The sequence below is a fragment of the Cannabis sativa genome, chromosome X (assembly GCF_029168945.1).
Source record: "Cannabis sativa cultivar Pink pepper isolate KNU-18-1 chromosome X, ASM2916894v1, whole genome shotgun sequence".
Taxonomy (NCBI): domain Eukaryota; kingdom Viridiplantae; phylum Streptophyta; class Magnoliopsida; order Rosales; family Cannabaceae; genus Cannabis; species Cannabis sativa.
The window spans coordinates 13,615,534-13,635,566 of record NC_083610.1 but is presented as its reverse complement, the minus strand read 5'-3'; the positions used below and the strand labels follow the sequence as shown (position 1 = coordinate 13,635,566).

The 20,033-nt window shown below is 36.3% G+C and overlaps 2 protein-coding genes across 2 annotated transcripts; one reads left to right on the top strand and one right to left on the bottom strand.

Annotated features, from left to right (window-relative positions):
* The first annotated feature begins 2,246 nt into the window (after positions 1 to 2,246).
* LOC133032749 (squamosa promoter-binding-like protein 1) lies at positions 2,247 to 8,733 on the top strand. The gene is made up of 11 exons (XM_061107056.1): positions 2,247 to 2,559; positions 2,663 to 3,556; positions 3,644 to 3,825; positions 4,364 to 4,944; positions 5,343 to 5,417; positions 5,502 to 5,609; positions 5,723 to 5,840; positions 5,940 to 6,081; positions 6,377 to 6,521; positions 6,998 to 7,630; positions 8,053 to 8,733. The coding sequence occupies exons 2-11, from the start codon at positions 2,958 to 2,960 to the stop codon at positions 8,509 to 8,511; spliced, it is 3,042 nt and encodes a 1,013-aa protein (XP_060963039.1). The 5' UTR covers positions 2,247 to 2,559; positions 2,663 to 2,957; the 3' UTR covers positions 8,512 to 8,733.
* A 6,327-nt stretch (positions 8,734 to 15,060) lies between these two features.
* LOC115711364 (S-adenosylmethionine synthase 1) lies at positions 15,061 to 17,537 on the bottom strand. The gene is made up of 2 exons (XM_030639731.2): positions 17,373 to 17,537; positions 15,061 to 16,639 (listed from the first exon to the last, which is right to left on the bottom strand). The coding sequence occupies exon 2, from the start codon at positions 16,629 to 16,631 to the stop codon at positions 15,450 to 15,452; it is 1,182 nt and encodes a 393-aa protein (XP_030495591.1). The 5' UTR covers positions 16,632 to 16,639; positions 17,373 to 17,537; the 3' UTR covers positions 15,061 to 15,449.
* Positions 17,538 to 20,033: the final 2,496 nt, after the last annotated feature.

Sequence of the window (20,033 nt, the reverse complement as noted above, 5' to 3'; positions counted from 1 at the left end):
TGCTAGTCGCCACAGACACTTCTTGCAAGAAATTATAGAAGGCAGACGCCATTTCTTGCGAGACGCTGCTTGGCCTGAACCTCCCAGTTTGTCTTCTATTCCTTTGGCTAAGCCTTTATTTTTACCCAAGGTCACGATTGCTTTTGAACCAGGTGACCTGGACTTTGAAATGATGTCTTTCAAGCCACGTAAATCAAAGACTCCTAGGACCCTAATGTCACCTTCGAGGCTGAGCTAATAGAGTCAAAGGTGCAAGCCATTGGAGACTATGTAGGTAATACCCTAAGGACTTGTGGTGTTGAATATAAGCTAGGAAGTAACCCAAGCTTTGTCTGGAGAGGTATTTGGACTACCCAATCTCTACTTCGTTCGGGTGTTAGAAGAATAATTGAATCAGGGGACACAAGAAGCATACTAAACCACCCGTGGCTACCTGTACAGGATAACCCATATGTTTCAACAATACACCCTAGTTTAATGAACCAACATGTTAGCTCCCTTTTTCATGTGCATAGTCGCTCTTGGGACTATGACCTTGTACGAGATATGTTCAATAATTGAGATTCTGATATTATTTTGGGCATCCCACTAAGCTCAAATGTCTCCATTGATACATGGACTTGGGAGGGGGAAAGAACGGGCGAGTTCTCGGTCAAAAGTGCTTATAACATGCTCCAACAACAAAAGCGCACTGAAGAGATGGTTGCAAACTCAGACTTCTGGCAGCAACTATGGCAATTGAAGGTTCCCCCAAAAGTCAAAAAACTTTTTGCGGAGAGCCATTACAAGTACATTACCAACTTGTGTCCAGCTAGTGATCAAGCATGTCGATATTTCAATCACTTGCCCTGTTTGTAATCTACAACCTGAAATCAGCAGCCATGTCCTCATCTCTTGCCCGTTTGCATTTGATTGCTGGAGCCAATGTGCAACTCCAGTAGTTTTTGATCCTGGCGGTTCTTTCGGCAATTGGTTGGAGACCATCTTCAAGCAAGTTGAAGTTGATATGATTTGTCTTATTGTCATGTATATCTGGGCAATCTGGAAGGCTAGGAACAAGGTTGTTTAGAAAAAGAAACACTTCCCTGTTAATGACGTGCTTACTTCTACACAAGTAGCTCTTGATCACTTGAATAAAGCTCAGGATAAAATTTCGTTGTCATCAATCTGTCTGGAAAGCATCAGTGATGGCGCTAAGTTATGGACTAAACCCGCAGAAAACACAATCAAGATTAATATAGATGCAATACTCTTTGATAGCGACAATAAGTATGGTTTCAGAATTGTTGCCCGAAACTATCTTGGTCACCTTGTTGCAGCACGGGCCTGTTGCCATGGCGGAAGATATGCAACTGAAGTCATTGAAGCCATGGGGATTAAAGAAGCTCTAAGTTGGGTAAAGACCAATAATTGACAACATGTTCAAATTGAGATGGACAGTCTTGTTTCAGTACAAGCTATTCGAAGCAACCAAGCAATGAAGTCCACTTTCGGCCTTTTAATCAAAGACTACTAACTTTTGTTATCTACCCTCCTAAATGTTAATTTATTTTTCATTAGACGATCAGCAAACCAAGTAGCACATTATGTTGCTAGACATTCTCGGTATCAATCTGATTGTAGCATTTTTGATATTTCTATTTCTGGTGAACTCTTATATCTTTTGTATTCAGAATGCTAATTTATTCAATGAAATTGATATTTCAAAAAAAAAAAAAAAGAACAACTAAAATATATGATTATATTACTATGGCTAAAATTGTAGAATCTAATAGAGGCAAGGTATTGTGGTAAATAATTATTACCATATATATTTTATAAAAAAAAATGCTATTTTTTTAACCGTATAAAAAATGTATGAAAAAATAGTAATAATTTTTTTTTTTTACATATTTTGTAATTAATTAATATAAAATATATAAAATTATAAAATGTGCTATTTTTAACAACAGTTTATATTTTAAAATAAAATATAATTATATAATTACTTACAAAAACATATTTGAATAATTGGCAAAAACTAGTGTAACAAAAAAATATTTGAATTTTATTTCCTTTTTCAAGACTGAATCAGAGCGTAACAAAAAAAACAGTCCTCTTATATTACTTTACCAATTTAATTTAATTTAATTTTGAGTTGGGTGGGGTGGAGCCGAGAGTGAGTTAGAGTTTGAGCTGCGCTGTTTGTATGAGCTGACGACGGCTTCGTTATATTGTAATTATTTATTTTAATTGTATTGAATGAATAAATTATATTGTAATTTTATTTACTGTAGAATATACATAATAGATTACAGGGTGAGTAAGTAGAGGGGAGGAGGATGATTGGAGTGAATGGATGTTAGATATCATATAGTACATAGTTACATTACATTACATACCCATACATACATCCCAAACTCAACCACACACACAACCACACCCACGACACGCACCACCACAATTCACATTTCCCATCATCACCACTGTCACTGTCATAATCATCATCATCATCATCATCAACATCGGAAACTGTCACCTTCTTCCGGCGGCCATCGATTTTCTCTTTCTCATCATCTGGTACTGCTCTCTCTCTCTCTCTCTCTCTCTCTCTCTCTCTCTCGAATTCAGATTTAGGTGCTTATTACTGTGCCAATTTGATGTGTATTTTGCTATGTTTTAGAGCTGAACAGGACGAGGTTTCGTCTAATTGTGTCTATGTTGTTGTTCTACTAGCTGAGCTGAGTTGAGATTCTTCTATGTGTGTCGACCTTAATTGGAATCATGGTTGCGTTGCTATACACTTTCTCTACTTTTGGGGAAGAACCGAAGCTGATTAGGCCTATTTAGTCCTTGATTTTTGTTGCATAGGCCTCTCTCAGCTCCGATCTGTGTTGTTCTTTAGCTCTTCTAATATTCTTGAGTGGAATTTCAATTGTTGGATTTGGATCTTTTTGGTTTACTTGTGGTTTTCATCCATGGAGGCTAGATTTGGGGGCGAGCCTCGTCATTTCTTCGGGATGAGCTCTGCGGATTTGACTACTGTAAGGAAGAGGACCATGGAGTGGGATTTGAATCAATGGAAATGGGATGGGGACCTTTTTATTGCTAGTTCCGTCAATCCGGCGGTGCCGTCGGAGGGTATGGGTAGGCAGTTTTTCCCGGCCGGAGGTTCCTCCAACTCCAACACTTCTTCTTCTTGCTCTGACGAGGGGAATCTGGTGATTGAGAAAGGGAAGAGGGAATTGGAGAAGCGGAGAAGGGATAATACGGTGGAAGACGAGAATTTGAACGATGGAACGGGTAATCTAACGCTAATGCTCGGAGGACGTGGTCATCATCTTCATCAGCAGGCTTCTGAAAGGGAGATGGTGAATTGGGAAGGAAACAGTGGTAAGAAGACCAAGTTCGTCGGTGGTACTTCAAGTCGTGCGATTTGTCAGGTAGAGGATTGCGGAGCTGATCTGACTAATGCCAAGGACTACCATAGAAGACACAAGGTTTGTGAAATGCATTCCAAGGCTGTTAAGGCGCTTGTGGGGAACGTTATGCAGCGATTTTGTCAACAGTGTAGTCGGTGAGTTTCTTCTTCTTCTTTCTTTATTGATTACTTTGATTGTTTGTGTTTTTGAATATATCATATAAACAATCAATCTTTTGCCAGGTTTCATGCCCTTCAAGAGTTCGATGAAGGGAAGAGAAGTTGTCGTAGACGATTAGCTGGTCACAACAAACGGAGAAGGAAGACAAATCCTGATACTGCTGCTAATGGAAATTCACTAAGTGATGATCAAACTAGTGGCTATCTGTTAATAAGTCTACTGAGGATATTGTCTAACATGCACTGTAAGTAGACTTTCTTATCAAAACCCCCAAAATGTAGACTTTACGCACCACCCACCCCAACCAATTACGAGAATGTGATTCACTGTGGGATTTGTTTGTTTGTTTGTGTGGTTGATATCTCCTCGCACTTATCTTGTTTGCAATGTGGAAGCATGATAGTAGGTTCCAATGAATTAATGTCCCAGCTACACTACTCATTTGTTCTGCTTAGTCATTGTATATAAATTGACCCAGTCGTTTTTTTTTTTTGCCTTGTGAATTGTGATTTTGCTCTCAAATATCAAATCTTCTAGATAAGACTCATATGATGACCTTTAAGTGAATTAAAATTTATGAATAAGAGATTAGCAGTACTTAATTGGTCTAAGGTATGAGTGATATTTGATCAAACGAAGGATGAACTAATCATGTTGTCAAAGAAGACTTTTTTAACTTTTTCTCCAACACCATGGATTCAGTTGATCCTTTGATACTTTATATTCTGCTTTCTTCGGTTTTCTAAATTCATGTTGAGCTGAGTGACTTTAACTTTGTGCAGCCAATAAACCTGACCAAAGTACGGAGCAGGATCTGTTATCACATCTTTTAAAGAGCCTTGCTAACCAAACAAGTGAGCAAGGGGGAAAAAGTGTAGCAGGCCTCTTGCGTGACCCCCAAAATTTGCTGACTGATGGGACTTCAGTTGGCAACTCAGAAGTTGTTTCTGCTTTTCTTTCAAATGGTTCTCAAGGCCCTCCAAGGCCTACCAAACAAAATCATGCTGTATCTATTTCGGAAATTCCACAACAAGACATTCATCTGCATAACACTAATGGTGGAAGTGTACAAGCCACTTCCGAAAAACCCAGCATTATAAACAGCCCTCCATCTTACTCAGAAGCAAGAGACAGTACTGCAGGACATAGCAAGATGAACAATTTTGATTTGAATGACATATATATTGATTCAGATGATGGGGTTGAGGATCCAGAGAGATCATCCCCCCCTACGAATTTGGTCACTAGCTCCCTTGATTGCCCTTCGTGGGTACAGCAAGACTCTCACCAGTCAAGTCCACCTCAAACAAATTCAGATTCAGCGTCTGCTCAGTCACCCTCTAGCTCAAACGGAGAAGCTCAGGTATATTAATTTAGCAAAACATGTCTTATGCACACATAGAAGACACTCCACCGAAAAAATTTCCTGCTTCATTCATTCCACACTTTAATTTATTTAATTTCTGTTTTCACAAAGAGCATGCAGGAAAGTCTCCCATGTAAGTGTTCATAGTGATCTAGGATTTTTTTTTTTATAAATTTGGTATAACCCGTGACTGTCCCAAATGCTTATGTTATATGAGCCAAGTGCTCCATTCTTTTCCCCTCTCCCCTCTCCCTAATTTATTAATTTGAGGTGATCTGATTTTGTTTGGGCTGAGTTGGTCCAATCTGGTAAGTTTTTATTTTTTGCTGTCTGGGGATTTTCGGTTTATGTGATTTGTTTTTCTAACATTTGGTTCATTGTGTTTTTCTTACCAGAGCCGCACAGATAGAATTGTTTTTAAACTCTTCGGGAAAGAGCCTAATGACTTTCCTCTCGTCCTGCGTGCACAGGTAATGACCTGCCAAACCAAGCATCTTCAAGACTTGTTTCCCCACCTCATTAGATTTATATCATATTACCTTTTAACTTTTCAGATTCTTGACTGGTTATCACACAGTCCGTCAGACATTGAAAGCTACATCAAGCCTGGTTGTATCATTTTAACCATTTATCTACGTCAGTCTGATTCAGCATGGGAAGAAGTAAGATTTGTCTGCATAAAACTGCTAGTGTGACCTTGGCGTGAGTATGTGTATGCGGTTTGCCTCTTTTTAAGAATTTGAGAAACCTTACAGTTATCTGTTCTCTTTCACAGCTATGTTATGACATTAGTTCCAAATTGAGTAGACTCCTGGATGTTTCAGACGACACTTTTTGGAGCACTGGATGGACCTTTATAAGGGTCCAGCATCAAATAGCTTTTGTTTGCAATGGTTTGTGGTCCTTTAGTATACTTTGTTTGAGCTGACTGTAATTCTTTTAGTGTGACTAATGTGGAAGTTCTAACAATTTTGAAATTTCTTTTGATGCAGGTCAGGTCATAGTTGACACGTCCTTGCCTCTCAGAAGTAGCAACTGCAGCAAGATTGTAAGTATCAAGCCTATTGCCCTACCTGCATCTGAGAAAGCTCAGTTTCTAGTCAGAGGTACAAACTTGGTGCGGCCTACCACAAGGTATTAATTTTCTTTGAAGAGGATCATTCTTTAATATGTGCTAACCCCAAGGGGTGGTCATTTGTGGGCATTTGTTTGTTCCAACGTTTGAATCCCCAGACTCAAAAACCTTGGCATCACTGGGAGGTCTCCCAGTTGAACTGCCAGGGCCTAAAATTCAAAAATTAAAAAAACAAAACAAAACAAATTAAGATTGTTAACCCGAACCCATAATTTAATTTCATCATTTAGATTAGATCTACTAGATTAGTGTGCTAGAACACAGGCTAAAATACCCCTTTATATTATTTTGCAGGTTATTCTGTGCTCTAGAAGGGAAATATCTCGTTCAGGAAGCCACTCATGAGTTAATGGATGGTGTGGATAACTCGGAGCATGACGAGCATTGCATCAGTTTTTCTTGTCCCATTGACGTTACAAATGGACGGGGATTTATAGAGGTTGTTTTCTTATGATTCTTCTCACATATATAGTTCATTCATGTCAAGGCAATAAGGAATTTGTAACACCATTTTCTATTGTTTTCCTATTTGGTTAAATCTTTACGTTTAGAAGTAGTAAATCTTGGTGACATTTACAACTCTAAAAGAGGTTCGTAACATCAATTATCTGTAAAATTCCTCATCAGAATTTTTTCTTGACATGAGCGGTGTAGTAGTTAGCAAGAGGATTGTTTTTTGCCATTTTACACAGAAAGATGAAACTTAGTTGCCCACTACCCTCCTTATCTGAACACCCCCACCCCACACTTTCATATGCTCTCTTAACTACTTGAAAGTTGTCTGTTCTGGGAGTAATTTTTTTCATTCTTATGCTTTGTAACATCTTAGCTCCTATATTGTTGTTACTTCATTCAATACTGATTAATGATTTTAGCTTGTTTAAGCTAATTATATTTTTTCCTTGAATTATCTAGATTGAAGATCAAGGTCTTGGCAACAGCTTCTTTCCTTTTCTAGTTGCGGAGGAGGATGTTTGTTCAGAAATCCGCGTGCTTGAGAGTGTACTGGAATATACTGAAAGCCATGCAGTTGTAGGCGGAATTGGAAAACCAGAATCTTACAATCAAGCAATGGATTTTATTCACGAAATGGGCTGGCTTCTACATAGAAGTCAGTTGAGATCTCGATTGGGTGAATTGGATCCTAATGCAGAACCCTTCTCTTTAAAGCGTTTCAAGTGGATTATGGAATTTTCTGTGGACCATGATTGGTGTGCTGTGGTAAGAAAACTACTGGACATTCTAATTGATGGAAGTATAGGTGAAGGAGAGGATCGTTCCCTTGACCTTGCATTATCTGAAATAGGTCTTCTTCACAGGGCTGTGAGAAGAAATAGTAAGGCTTTAGTAGAAGCCCTCTTGAAATATGCCCCTAAGGATTTATCAAAGTTAGAATCTGAAGAAAAATCAGCTACTCATGGTCCCAGCTCCAACTTCTTATTTAGACCCGATGTCGCAGGCCCGGGAGGTTTAACTCCGCTTCACATTGCAGCTGGAAAAGATGGTTCAGAGGATGTACTAGATGCATTAACCAGTGATCCTGGAATGGTAAAATTTATCGACTTAATCCATGTATACAATTATTCTAAAAAAAGAAATAAATCCACATATAAACTTACTGGTCTTCAATTATCACCCACACAATATACTTTTGGCACTTTGTGGGATCACCATATTATTCTATATGGATCTTCAGATGCTATCACTACACGAGAAACCATACTCTATTTTTCCTTTTGTTTTTAAAAGTGAAATTGATGATGGGATATTTCCAAACATCATCTTGAGGACATTTCACTATTTTTCTCATTTTGAATTTTATTAGTCTGAATGCTTAAGTTTTGCCTATGATTGTGAAACTCAAGTATGCTAGTTCACTTGTAGGTTTGTTGTACTTATGTTATGATCATCTTCTTCATATCATTTCAACATTTAGTTTGCTAATAATGGTAACCTGGTTGGTATTACAGGTGGGAATTGAAGCCTGGAAGAGTGCTCGTGACAGCACAGGCTCTACACCCGAAGATTATGCGCGCTTGCGAGGCCATTACACCTACATCCGCCTTATCCAAAGGAAAATTAACAAGAATTCTGGAAGTGGGCACGTAGTGGTTGACATTCCTGGTGATCAAAAGCACTGTGGCGCAAACCAGAAGCAAAATGAGTTGGCCAACACCACCACGGCCACCACCACCTTTGAGATAGGAAGGTCTGAGCAGAGACGTATTCAGCGTCCGTGCGGACTTTGTGATCGAAAACTGGCATACGGTACAAGCCGTAGATCCGTGGTGTATAGGCCTGCAATGCTCTCAATGGTTGCAATCGCTGCAGTCTGTGTTTGCGTAGCCCTTCTTTTTAAGAGCTCTCCTGAAGTGTTGTATGTATTCCAGCCATTCAGGTGGGAAATGTTGGAGTTTGGAACAAGCTGAGGAATGGTTCTCCTCCTCGCCTCCCTTATATAATATATGTTATATTTATATATATCGTAGAAAGCTGTTGTTTGTTTGTTGTACGCGTTGTAGACTGTCATAAAAAAAAAAAAAAAAAAAAAGAAATCGAGGTTTGGTTTGGTGTAGAACGAAGCTCTTATTTGGATACAATAATGTTAATTAATGACATATTTTAATAATACTAATTTATTATTTGTGCAACTTTCGATATGTTCTCTTTGTTGTTTCTTTGCTTTTCACTTTTATCTTTCTAAATTTGAGATTTTGATCAATATTTATTATATGGTGGACTGGTTTCACAATTGCTCTTAGGGAAACGAAACCTGGTTTTGAGAAAATTGTTGGAAGTGGATTAGTTTACGTTGGAATATTTTACCATGAACTAAATTTATTAAAAAGTATGTTGAATTAAAATTCTAAATATAAATATCTCTAAAACAATGAAATTAAATAAATAAGAATTTAGAAAACCTTATAGGTTGCAGCGGAATATAAAGATTCCTTCCGTTCAAGATCTCTAGCCCTTGATTCTTTTCTGTCGCAGAGCATTATTAAGATTTGAACCTGGATTTCTTTCTCCTTCGGGTTTAGTTACTACCGTCTTACTCACTATAGTAATTGACTTGCTATGTATGGAAGGAATTCTCTCATCTAGGTTGAATAGTCAAGTCGACAAGAGAATAAGCTGAGAACATCATGTTCCTTTTATGGTGTTTCAACTAGAGCTTATTAAGACTGAATTATATGGATTAAAAAAAGAATAAAATATTGGGCAAAAATACCGGCCACTAAAGGACCAATCTCTAGTTAGAATTTTGCCACTTTTTCAACCACTTGTTCGTCTTTCAATAATACCATATTTTCCACTTCAATCCTACAAATGCCAAAACTATTTATTTAATAATTATAATTAATTATCAAATAAAATTGTCATTTATATAATTTATTAATTAGACCTTACAAAGTCTCTTAATTAATAAATTGACCCCAAAACCTCTTTTCTTCACAATTAAGCTCTTGCTTAGTGAAAATCTTAAATAAGACATAGTCTAATTTTAAAATTATAATTGATTAATTAAAATCAATTTAATGAGTCTGCAAGTAGTATTATCTCAATTAGTGAGGGGACCATGGACTTATATAACTGAGCTTTCAATAAGTAGATCTAGAATTCATCAAGTAAATTTCCTAACTTATTAATTCCGCCTTGCGCCACTATAGACTTGGAATTGAATAGCACTCTCAATTATATAGAACGCTCTATATGTACCACGATATAGATACGTTATGATTATCCATTGTTACAATCCTAATAGTCAAAGATCCTCTATAGATGATCTACACTGAATATGAGATAAATTTATCGTTCTACCCTTCAATGTATTTTATCCTTAAAACACTTAGCTACCTATAAATGATACTTCAGTAAACTAATATAATTACTGAAACTAGGCCTCAATCATTTATCTCTATTCAGCCAAGCTCGAAAGAAATCATCGTTTCACTTCTAAATACTTAAAGAAGCTATAGATTCCATATCTATGATCAGCGCTCTCACTCAATTGAACTACCATGTTCTCAATATGTAAATATTCGCCAGAACCATTAGTTAGCTTCCACGAACAACTTGAAGAACATAAATAATACAGCTAAGTTGAACCTAACCATATCAGGATTAAGATCCATAGACCTAAAATCAAACATTGATATTGACTTAAAAAGATATAACAGTAAGTTTATGATATCTTATCCAAGATCAATATCGGTCCCTTCCAATGTATACTCCATACATCCGATACAGGTATACTTTGACAATGCCCTGAAAAGGACATAACACTTATCCAAAGTGTAACTATACCTTATCGCCAATTATCATGCCAGTATAAATTCAGTGAACTGACAAATCATGAGAATTAAACTTTTGAACATATAATCATGATTATATTCCACTGTACTGACGATACTATAATCATGAACAAATATATATATATTTATATATGTTCTAAACTTAATAGAATATATACATTAATCATAATCATGAAATAAATCGTGTGAATTATGCAACATAAAAACAATTTCTAATCTTATATTAATTAGCAAATCTGATTATATTGAAATAGATTTTATTTAGGGCACAAAACCCAACAAGCTCCCACTTGCACTAATATAAATCAAAAGTGCATTTCAAATAATCTCAACACTTTGATATCCAAATCAAGTGTAGTATGTAGTATTCTCTCCATAATAGGATCTGACAGTTTGTATTCAATACAACCTTTCTCCACCATTACATATCCTTAATCACAAAATCCTTGATATTGTGAAATTCCTCTCTCTATATGTCTACTCCTCTAAGGATATTGGATTCTTTACCTTTTGGCAACTACTTCTGTGTTAGTCAGGAAGTAACACTAGTAATTAATTCATTATTGGTACAATGCCAAAAACTGCATAGAACTTTCCATAGACTGAATAAATATCTTTCCTATAACTTTAACATTCAGTCTCACTAGTAGAGTTAGAGACTCCAGATAAATTTTTACACTTCTCCAAAATTACTGTTCCACCCCCAGAGTAACCACCATCTCATCAGCAGACTTTCTAGCAATAATGCAAGTCTAGAAACCTGATTTGGTGTAGTGTAAGAGTATTAAAATACCACCATTATCAACTAACATATAGTTCCTCTTATTATGATCTTAAGTTTTACTTAATTGTCTTCCAATGTTCTTTTCCTGGATTAATTTGATACCAACTCATTGCTCCCACTCAACAGCAGGTGTCTGGTCTAATGCATAGCAAAGCATATCTAAGACCTCTCACTGTTGATCCTAAGGAATTCTTTCTTTGGCCTTATCTTTTCTGGAATAATTGAAACTTTTCCTTAGATAAATAAAATCTATGTCTAGTTTTCGAGAAGCTTTTATAGATTGCCAATAGAAAAATGCTCCAGCATCATACTAAAGTAAGTTGCTTGCACTAGAGTAAGTAAATTACCAGGTATACCATAAGTCATTGGTTTAGATAGACTCAAACCTATAATACTAGGAACATGAAGTTTTGTTGAGTCCATTGAATAGACTTAATCATCAAAATTTCCTTTCTTGTCCTTGTAATAGAAAACTTTTGGTTACTCCAGATGAATAGTTTTAACATAGTTTTCTTGGCTTTACTTCTTAGTTCTTTATTCTGACAATCCATTACTTGTTTAAACTAACAATGGATTTTGTCACAAGTGTCTTTCAAGTCATAACAGGGTGAGTTCCTTGAAACCCTTCCACTACGATAATGTACCGTGACTTTCTGTCTAAGAATCTAAATGGTATTGTCCTCATCGGTTGTGTCAATACAACAGAGGCACTGGGATCATCTTATGTCGAATAAGATGATAGAACAAATATATAATGAGTGATTATTTTCTCTTGGACCACCACTACTAATCTAACTCTAAGTCTAATTTTTCTAAAGTAAACATATACAAGTAGGAGATTTTTTGAGATCGATGATTTATATTATTTCGGGATAGAATGTCAGGAATATAGTCATATGCGCTATTCAATTTCATAGAAGAAAAAAATGACATCATAAGCAGATGATTTATAAACCATTCATCCAATGATATACTATCAAAGCAAATTCTAAATGAAAAAGCTAAGAGGAAAAATTTAAGAATAATTTCGATTAAAATAAGAATTCAACGATGTCCCGGTAGGCGAGAGTCAAAGTTATTCTTATTTTATTAATCTCTTCATTGTTTTATATTGTAAACACTAGTCTAAGTTGTCGTCTTTTGATGTATAACTAGAAGTTGCATTTACAAATACTTATCTCTCGAGATCTAACACTATTATGTTTGTCTAACGGATGACAATCCTTTTGGATTTTTCCCATTAAAACAACAAACTAAGTTAGACCAACAATGAAGACTCAAAATTTATAACTACAATTAACAACAAAAAAAATATGTTTCAATATAAATTCATACATATTCAAAAATCATCACACATTTAGCAAATAACAAAGACATGTGAAAGTACAAAGTACTGATTGAAGATAATCTTTCAGATATGATTACTAAGGTTGTGTGGAGTAGTAAATTTGAGCATTGTCTGAAGCTGATTGGGATAGGAGTCATTTGAGCCTGGAAGGAGCTAGGGAACAACAACATCTAACAACGATTTGTCAAGCAACTTCAACTTGCAACCAAGGTGGAGATTGTTGGTTATGGTTATGAGTTTCGTCTTCCGAAAAGCTAGTTGTTAATCCAAAAAGAAGTTATAGGAAGCTTGGCGACCTTCCGGATAGCTTGTTCATAAATCTATGACCAGTCTGAATGGTCCTTCCAGATAGCTTATCATCCGTAAGGATCGTCTTTCCAAATAGGTTGTCATCAATCTGGGACATACTTCTAGATAGCTTGTAGTAAGTCGCTCACCCGAAAAGTCTGATCTCATCCGGATCATCAGATTCGAATCAACTCGTCTGGATAGTTCATACAGAAAGCATGTTATTAGAGCTGACATAAAATGTGTTGCTGGAGCTGACTTGGAGACTTTAAAGCAGCATTAATTAGCAACGATATCAGCGAAGCTAATTTTAGCAACAATTCAAACCTATATATAGATATCACCTTTGTAATCTATGCGTATCAGATCATTTGACAGCTTGAGAGAAATCGTCATTGTGTAAGATTAGAGAGAGAGAGAGAGAGAGAGAGAGAGAGAGAGAGAGAGAGAGAGAGAGAGAGAGAGAGAGAGAGAGAGAGAGAGAGAGAGAGAGAGAGAAAGTTCGTCTTGTAATCTCTGTGAAAGTTTGAAAGATTCTTGTATACTTGAAAACAATATTAGTAAAGATATGACTATTGTTGTTCTAATCAAGATGTAGAGTATTGCACATGGTTTGAACTCGTTAAATCTTAGTTTTATTTTTTTCTTGATTTACTGCTTTAATTTATTATCTGGTTCTTGTTATTCTTTGATAGTTTTGTTCTTGAGTGTGTGTTTGTTGATCTACTGCTTTTTCATCTTAAATCATTGATTGATTCACAACAAATGCTATATCCGTTGCCTCTCAGAACTAGCTTGATATAGTTCTTTTCTCTGATTGTTTAAACTTTATGCAGGATTCTTTTCTCCATGGTGGAGTTTGTCCAAACTAGAGCCTAGAAGAATCTAGTTATGCTTACAAATAATGTTCTTCATACTTTTATTTCTGTATATTTTCCTATATTTTGGATTGGTAGAGACTTTAGTCTAGGCGCTTATTTTCTAGCTACTTGGGCACAAAGGACCGTGTTTTTGGTAATCTAAACTCTTCACTGGTAATTCTTCGTGTGATCACCAATTTGTCGGCAAAGAGTGTAGCATGGTAAGACTAAGGAGAGCGTGTAAGAGAAAATAGTGTCGAAATTGCTTTACCAAGTTGCTCCTCATTTTGACACATGCTCAACAAATTAATAATTACACTGTTCACCCTCAATCATTGATTAGTCAGGAAACTTTCAATCATCACATAAATGAGTGAGTAGAAACAAGTACATCATTAGAAAATGACAATATATTCTCACATGTTCTGAAGGCCGCCTAGCTTGTTTGGTAGTGCCATGAGCACATTTATTTGTCCAAAAATATCATATACTAGCAAAGAAGCACCCCTCAGCTTCAACCAATGCAAGAGAAGAGAACATTAGATCAGACACCAAACCAACCAACATATAGGACCCAAAGGGCAAAGCCCTTCTCCACCATGTCACTCCCTCATCCTTGCACAAAAATTCCAAGAACTTGACCAGTAGAAAAGAAGACATTATGTCCACCTCTGGAATTTTCCTCAACCACCTTACAAATCTTGTCAATTTCTCTCTACCTTTACAGCAAAGCAATGGTACGAGACATCTCAGGTACTCAATATACACACATCAATATAAATAAATCTCATAAAAACAATCAAATGTATATATATGACTTACATATAAGTTAATGTGGTTCGACTCTTGATTTATTCTTACAATATAGATGAGACTAATAGATCATAGTATAATGATAAAATGTTCATTAAAATATTACAAATATCAAATATAAGGACTCTCATTTAGACAAGTATTGACTCAACACATATTTATTGTTTTGGTAGCATATCATCAATTCACACATCTACTTCATCTTCTGAATATATATCTAAAGTTCGCAAATTAAGACTATGGCATCTGTGGTACTCTTCTCGTAACACGTTAACAAACAAACTCTCTGAGCTTCTTATCTCTGAGAAAAAGCTGTACTAAACGACACTAGCTGGCTGAAATATTATGATGATTTATCCAACTGACAGAACAGAATGTTGTCTCTTGTGCCACTTTCTTTTAATAGGCATAAATGAAAGTTTATCAGTTATAAGAATTTGTCAATATAAGTAAATAAATGTCAGTCAAAAGAAAGAAAATACCATGTCTAATGAGTCCTGGTACTAAACATTTTTACCATAATGTGCTGTGTATATATTATATATATATATATAGACAGAGAGATATAATAATCATTCAAATAAATGTCGTTTTCAATAAAGAAAAACATCACGAGATAATATTTCAGTGTTGCCATTTCAGTATAGTTCTGCAAATTTGCTACTACTACTATTACAACAGCTACTACTACTACCACCAGTGCCATCAACTCGGAAAATTCTGTTCAATTCAGAGACACTGATATATGGTAACAAACATTACAATAAAATAAAATATAAACTTCAAAAAAAAAAACAGAGCATCTTCACTTCAGTATGATGATATTAGAACATATTAAAGCTATTGCATAACTAAGAGGAGCGCGGCAGCAGCAGCAGCAAATCAAACACACAATTATTAAAATTCAATACCAAAATATTCAAGACAACTCAACAGCTGAGTTTGTGGCTCAAAGAGTTTAAGACTGTGGCTTCTCCCACTTGAGGGGCTTCACAACCTCCCAGGTGAAGTCGGCATCATCCCTTCCGAAGTGTCCGTAGGCAGCGGTCTTCAGGAACCTGCCATTGCCGCCTCTCTTCAAGTCTAGGTTGATGGTGATCATTCCAGGCCTGAAGTCAAAGTTCTCCTTAACGATTTCGAGGATCTCCTTGTCTGGAATCTTTCCAGTCTTGTAAGTGTCAACAAAGACGGACAAAGGTTCTGGGACACCAATGGCGTAAGAGACCTGCACAATGCACCTACGAGCAAGCCCGCTGGCAACAATACTCTTGGCCGCCTGCCTGACAATGTAGGCTCCACTTCTGTCCACCTTAGTAGGGTCCTTTCCAGAGAAAGCACCACCACCGTGAGCTCCCCAACCACCATAGGTATCGATGATGATCTTACGGCCAGTAAGACCAGCATCACCGTGTGGACCACCAATGACAAAGCGGCCTGAAGGGTTCAAGTGGAAGATTGTCTTCTCATCAAGGTACTTCTCGGGGATGACTGGCTTGATGACATGTTCCTTAAGGTCAGCAGCAATCTCGTCATTTGTGACAGTCTCATCGTGCTGGGTGGAGATGAGAACGGTGTGGACACGGATGGGAACCATAGCTCCATCCTCATTGAAGTACTCCACTGTCACTTGGGTCTTGCCGTCGGGTCTCAACCAGGGGCAGGTGCCGTTCTTCCTGACTTCAGTAAGTCGTGCACCAAGCTTGGTGGCGAGGACGTGGCTGAGTGGCATCAACTCAGGAGTTTCATCAGTAGCATAACCAAACATATGGCCCTGGTCACCAGCACCAATCTCCTCAGGGCGCTTGGTAAAATGTCCATGGACACCTTGGGCAATATCAGGGCTCTGCTGTTCAATGTTAACAAGAACCTTGCAGTTGTCCGCATCAAGACCCACATCGTCAGAAACGAATCCAATAGAACGGCATGTGTCACGGACGATCTTCTCGTAATCTACATTAGCCTTGGTTGTGATCTCTCCAAAGACCATGACCATGTTGGTCTTGGTGCATGTCTCACAGGCAACCTTGCTGTCAGGGTCCTGGGCAAGGCAGGCGTCAAGCACGGCATCAGAGATCTGGTCACAGAGCTTGTCTGGGTGACCCTCGTTCACGGACTCGGAGGTAAATAGGAAGGTCTCCATCTTTATATCTGAAATCAAAACAACCAAACGTTTAAATATAGATACAATGAAAACGAGTCAGAGCCGAAAGAACTTTCTCTGCTTAAAATATTCATTCAGAAATTACTATTTCATAACCACCGACATTCAAACATGTATATATTTACACACTCCTATGCTAAGAATAATGAATACAAAACAAAAATAAATGAACTACAAAGCTCAACAAAAAACAATACGAAATCCATTAGAGCCTGAATATTTGTCGTTAAACTTTACAAAATGCTCTTCATATACTCATCAAGAGCTATAAGGGCAGAGAAAAACGAACCAGAATCTAATGTATAAAACAAAGTGAAAAAGAATAAAAGCCTGCACAAATCACAGTCAGAATAATAACAGCTTTCCGTTATACAATGACAAGTTATCTGACTAACTCAAAATTAATTCTCTCTTTTTTCTTTAATTTCAAAACACGAAACAAATAACTTCAAAAGAAACAGAGATCTAACCAGATCGATCTGCTAATACTCTTAAAAATGACAAATGATATAGACTCTTCATCATACTTTCTCAAATTCAACTTCATAATACGTTTCAAACACATTATAATCAGATCTCCAACACAAATATGCCAAATCAAACAAGCCAGATCTGATACCATAACATAATCACATACTGGAAATGAAAACAAATTTTGTATTCTCAGCTATACAAACGAGATTTGAGCTAAAATCAGAGTAGAGAAGAGAAAAACAGTACCTGAAATGGAAGAAGGAAAGAGCGAGGAAGTTGTATAATGCGTAGATCTGTAAAAATGGTGCTCTCACTCAACCCAGACCTTTCTTCTTCACCGAAACTCAACGACTGGCAACTTTTCCCATCTTGTTAACTCGGTATTTATAGAGCTAAGCTCTGTGTGACCCCTTACCGGAGTGATCGGTGGGGGAGTTGGTGGGATTTGACGTTACTATTACCGGTAATAGCCGGTCATTCACCAACCCTAGCCAGTTTCATTTCCACCTATCCCGCGGCTCGGCTCGGCTACGACTACACAGCTGTGGTTCTCTTAACACGTTTTTATTATTTTAATGAATTAATATCTATAATTATAATAGTTCGGGTGATGAATTAAGACTTGAATATTAACCATATACATTCTTATATGACTTGTCCAAAAGAGGAATTGATTTGATTTTAAGTAAATAGGAAATGCCTAAACTACCCTCGAGGGGATGCCCGAAATTTTGAAATGCTTACCGACAATACATGGCAAACAATGAGCTGGAGGAAGTAAAGATTGTTAGTGGCTATGGGCTTTTCTTCCTCTCTCTCTTGAAGGATAATAATGGAAATCTACCTTCAAATATTATCAACTCAAATTAATGTATGTTTTTTCTAACAAAGTTTGTAAAGATAAACTACAATATTCATTAATAGGCAAATTAAATATAGTTGAATTACATGAAGATAAACCACTTGAGCATGGGTGTGTGAGTGTTGGAGGTCCTGAGTTCGAGTCCCAGATAAAACATGTTGTAATATATAAACGCTTAAATCAAAAAAAAAAAAAAAAATTACATGAAGATAGAAACCCATAGAGTAAAAATTTTCCACATAGGCTAACAAGTCAAGTCATGATCCAAACGAACATTCAACAATCGGTACTCATCAATAACTATTAGTTAAAAATCTTCCAACAAAAATTAAAAAAAAATATATAAACTCATTATTCAAAAATAAAATAAAAAGCAATAGCAAATAGAGCTGTACAAAAAAATTTATAAACCGCCTAAACCGAATAACCCGCCCAAACCGAACCGAAAAAACCGATAAAAATTACAAACCGAAATAACCCGAAAAAATTACAAACCGCCCAATCTGTTAATTGGGCGGGTTGAAAATAGGTCCAACCCGCCCAATTAACCCGACCAACCCGATTTTGCACTTTTATTTTTTTTTTTAAAACTTTTTAGTTTTTATTATATATAATATAAATGATTAAATATATAATAATATAAAGTTATATACTTAATTATTAGTTTTAAAGTCATATATATGGTATTGTACTTTGGTGGAATGTGATATTTTTAATTTATTTTTAAAATTTTTGTTAATTTTGACTTTAAAACTAAAAAAAAAAAAAATTTGCTGGTTTGGGCGGGTTAACCCGACCAAACTGCCCAAACCGTTGGTCGGTTTATAGAATTTTTTATTTTTAAATTGGGCGGGTTACACTTAAATTTTAGCAACCCGAACTTTAGATTGGGTTAGAGAATATATAGGATAAACCGCCCAAACCGACCGATGTACAGCCCTAATAGCAAACAACAAACTATGAGGAGGCAAGCAAACATACGAGATTTGAAAACCACAACACATAGGATTAATAAACAGATTTGAATGACAAGGATAAAAATAAAGACCCACACCCAGTGACAAAGCGAGAAATTTAATTGAGTGAGGGTTTGAATAAATATTAAGTCAAAACTAATAAAAATAACTGATAAATGTATCTTTCAAACTTTCATCTTCAATAAAATAAAATAAAGTATTGCCAATAGTATTATTTTATTTTTTTAATAAAGTATTATTTTTTTTATTATTTGTATTGGACTACTTTTAAAATGGGCTTGATTAGAATGAGAGTAGGCTCATGAATCATGATTAAGATATTGAGTGAGGACTTTTGTGAATTGTGCTTCAATAAATTGAGTGAAGTGAATTAATATATGTATATATCTACATATAAAAAAAATTGATGTATATATTTGAGTGAGGACTTTAGCCTACATATGGGCTAAAGTCCCTCCGTCCCTGCCCACAACCCCCCCCCAAAAAAAAAAGATCGAGCTAATCAACAACACACCGATCACCCAATGGGGATCAAACTCCACTCCATTATTCATATAAATAAAAATCCCTACTAATCTAGCAAGGCAATAAAACAATAATGTTATTATAAAGTAAAAGAAACATAAAAATAATAACAGAAACAAAACAGATAAGTAAGGCCTATGATCTTATTGAATGGGATTTTCTTGGTGCAATGATGATTCGCATGGGGTTTGATCAACGTTTTGTGGACCTAATTCTTTGTACTCTTACGTCAGTGCAATACAATGTTGTTCATGGTGGTCAGGTTTTGAGGCCGAGGCGTGGTCATCAAGGTGATCCACTTTCACCTGATTTGTTATTGTTGTGTGTGGAGGGTTTTTCATCCCTTCTCCATCAATTGAAAGTCGAGGTGATCTTAAAGGTATTAAAGTGGCTCATGGGGGTCTCCAGTAGTATCACACATGTTATTTATTGATGATAGTTACATTTATTGTCGTGCTAATGATAGAGATGCTCATAATGCTCTGCGTCTATTGCGTATCTTTAAGGAAGCTTTAGGTTAAAAGGTCAACTTTGCTAAGTCAT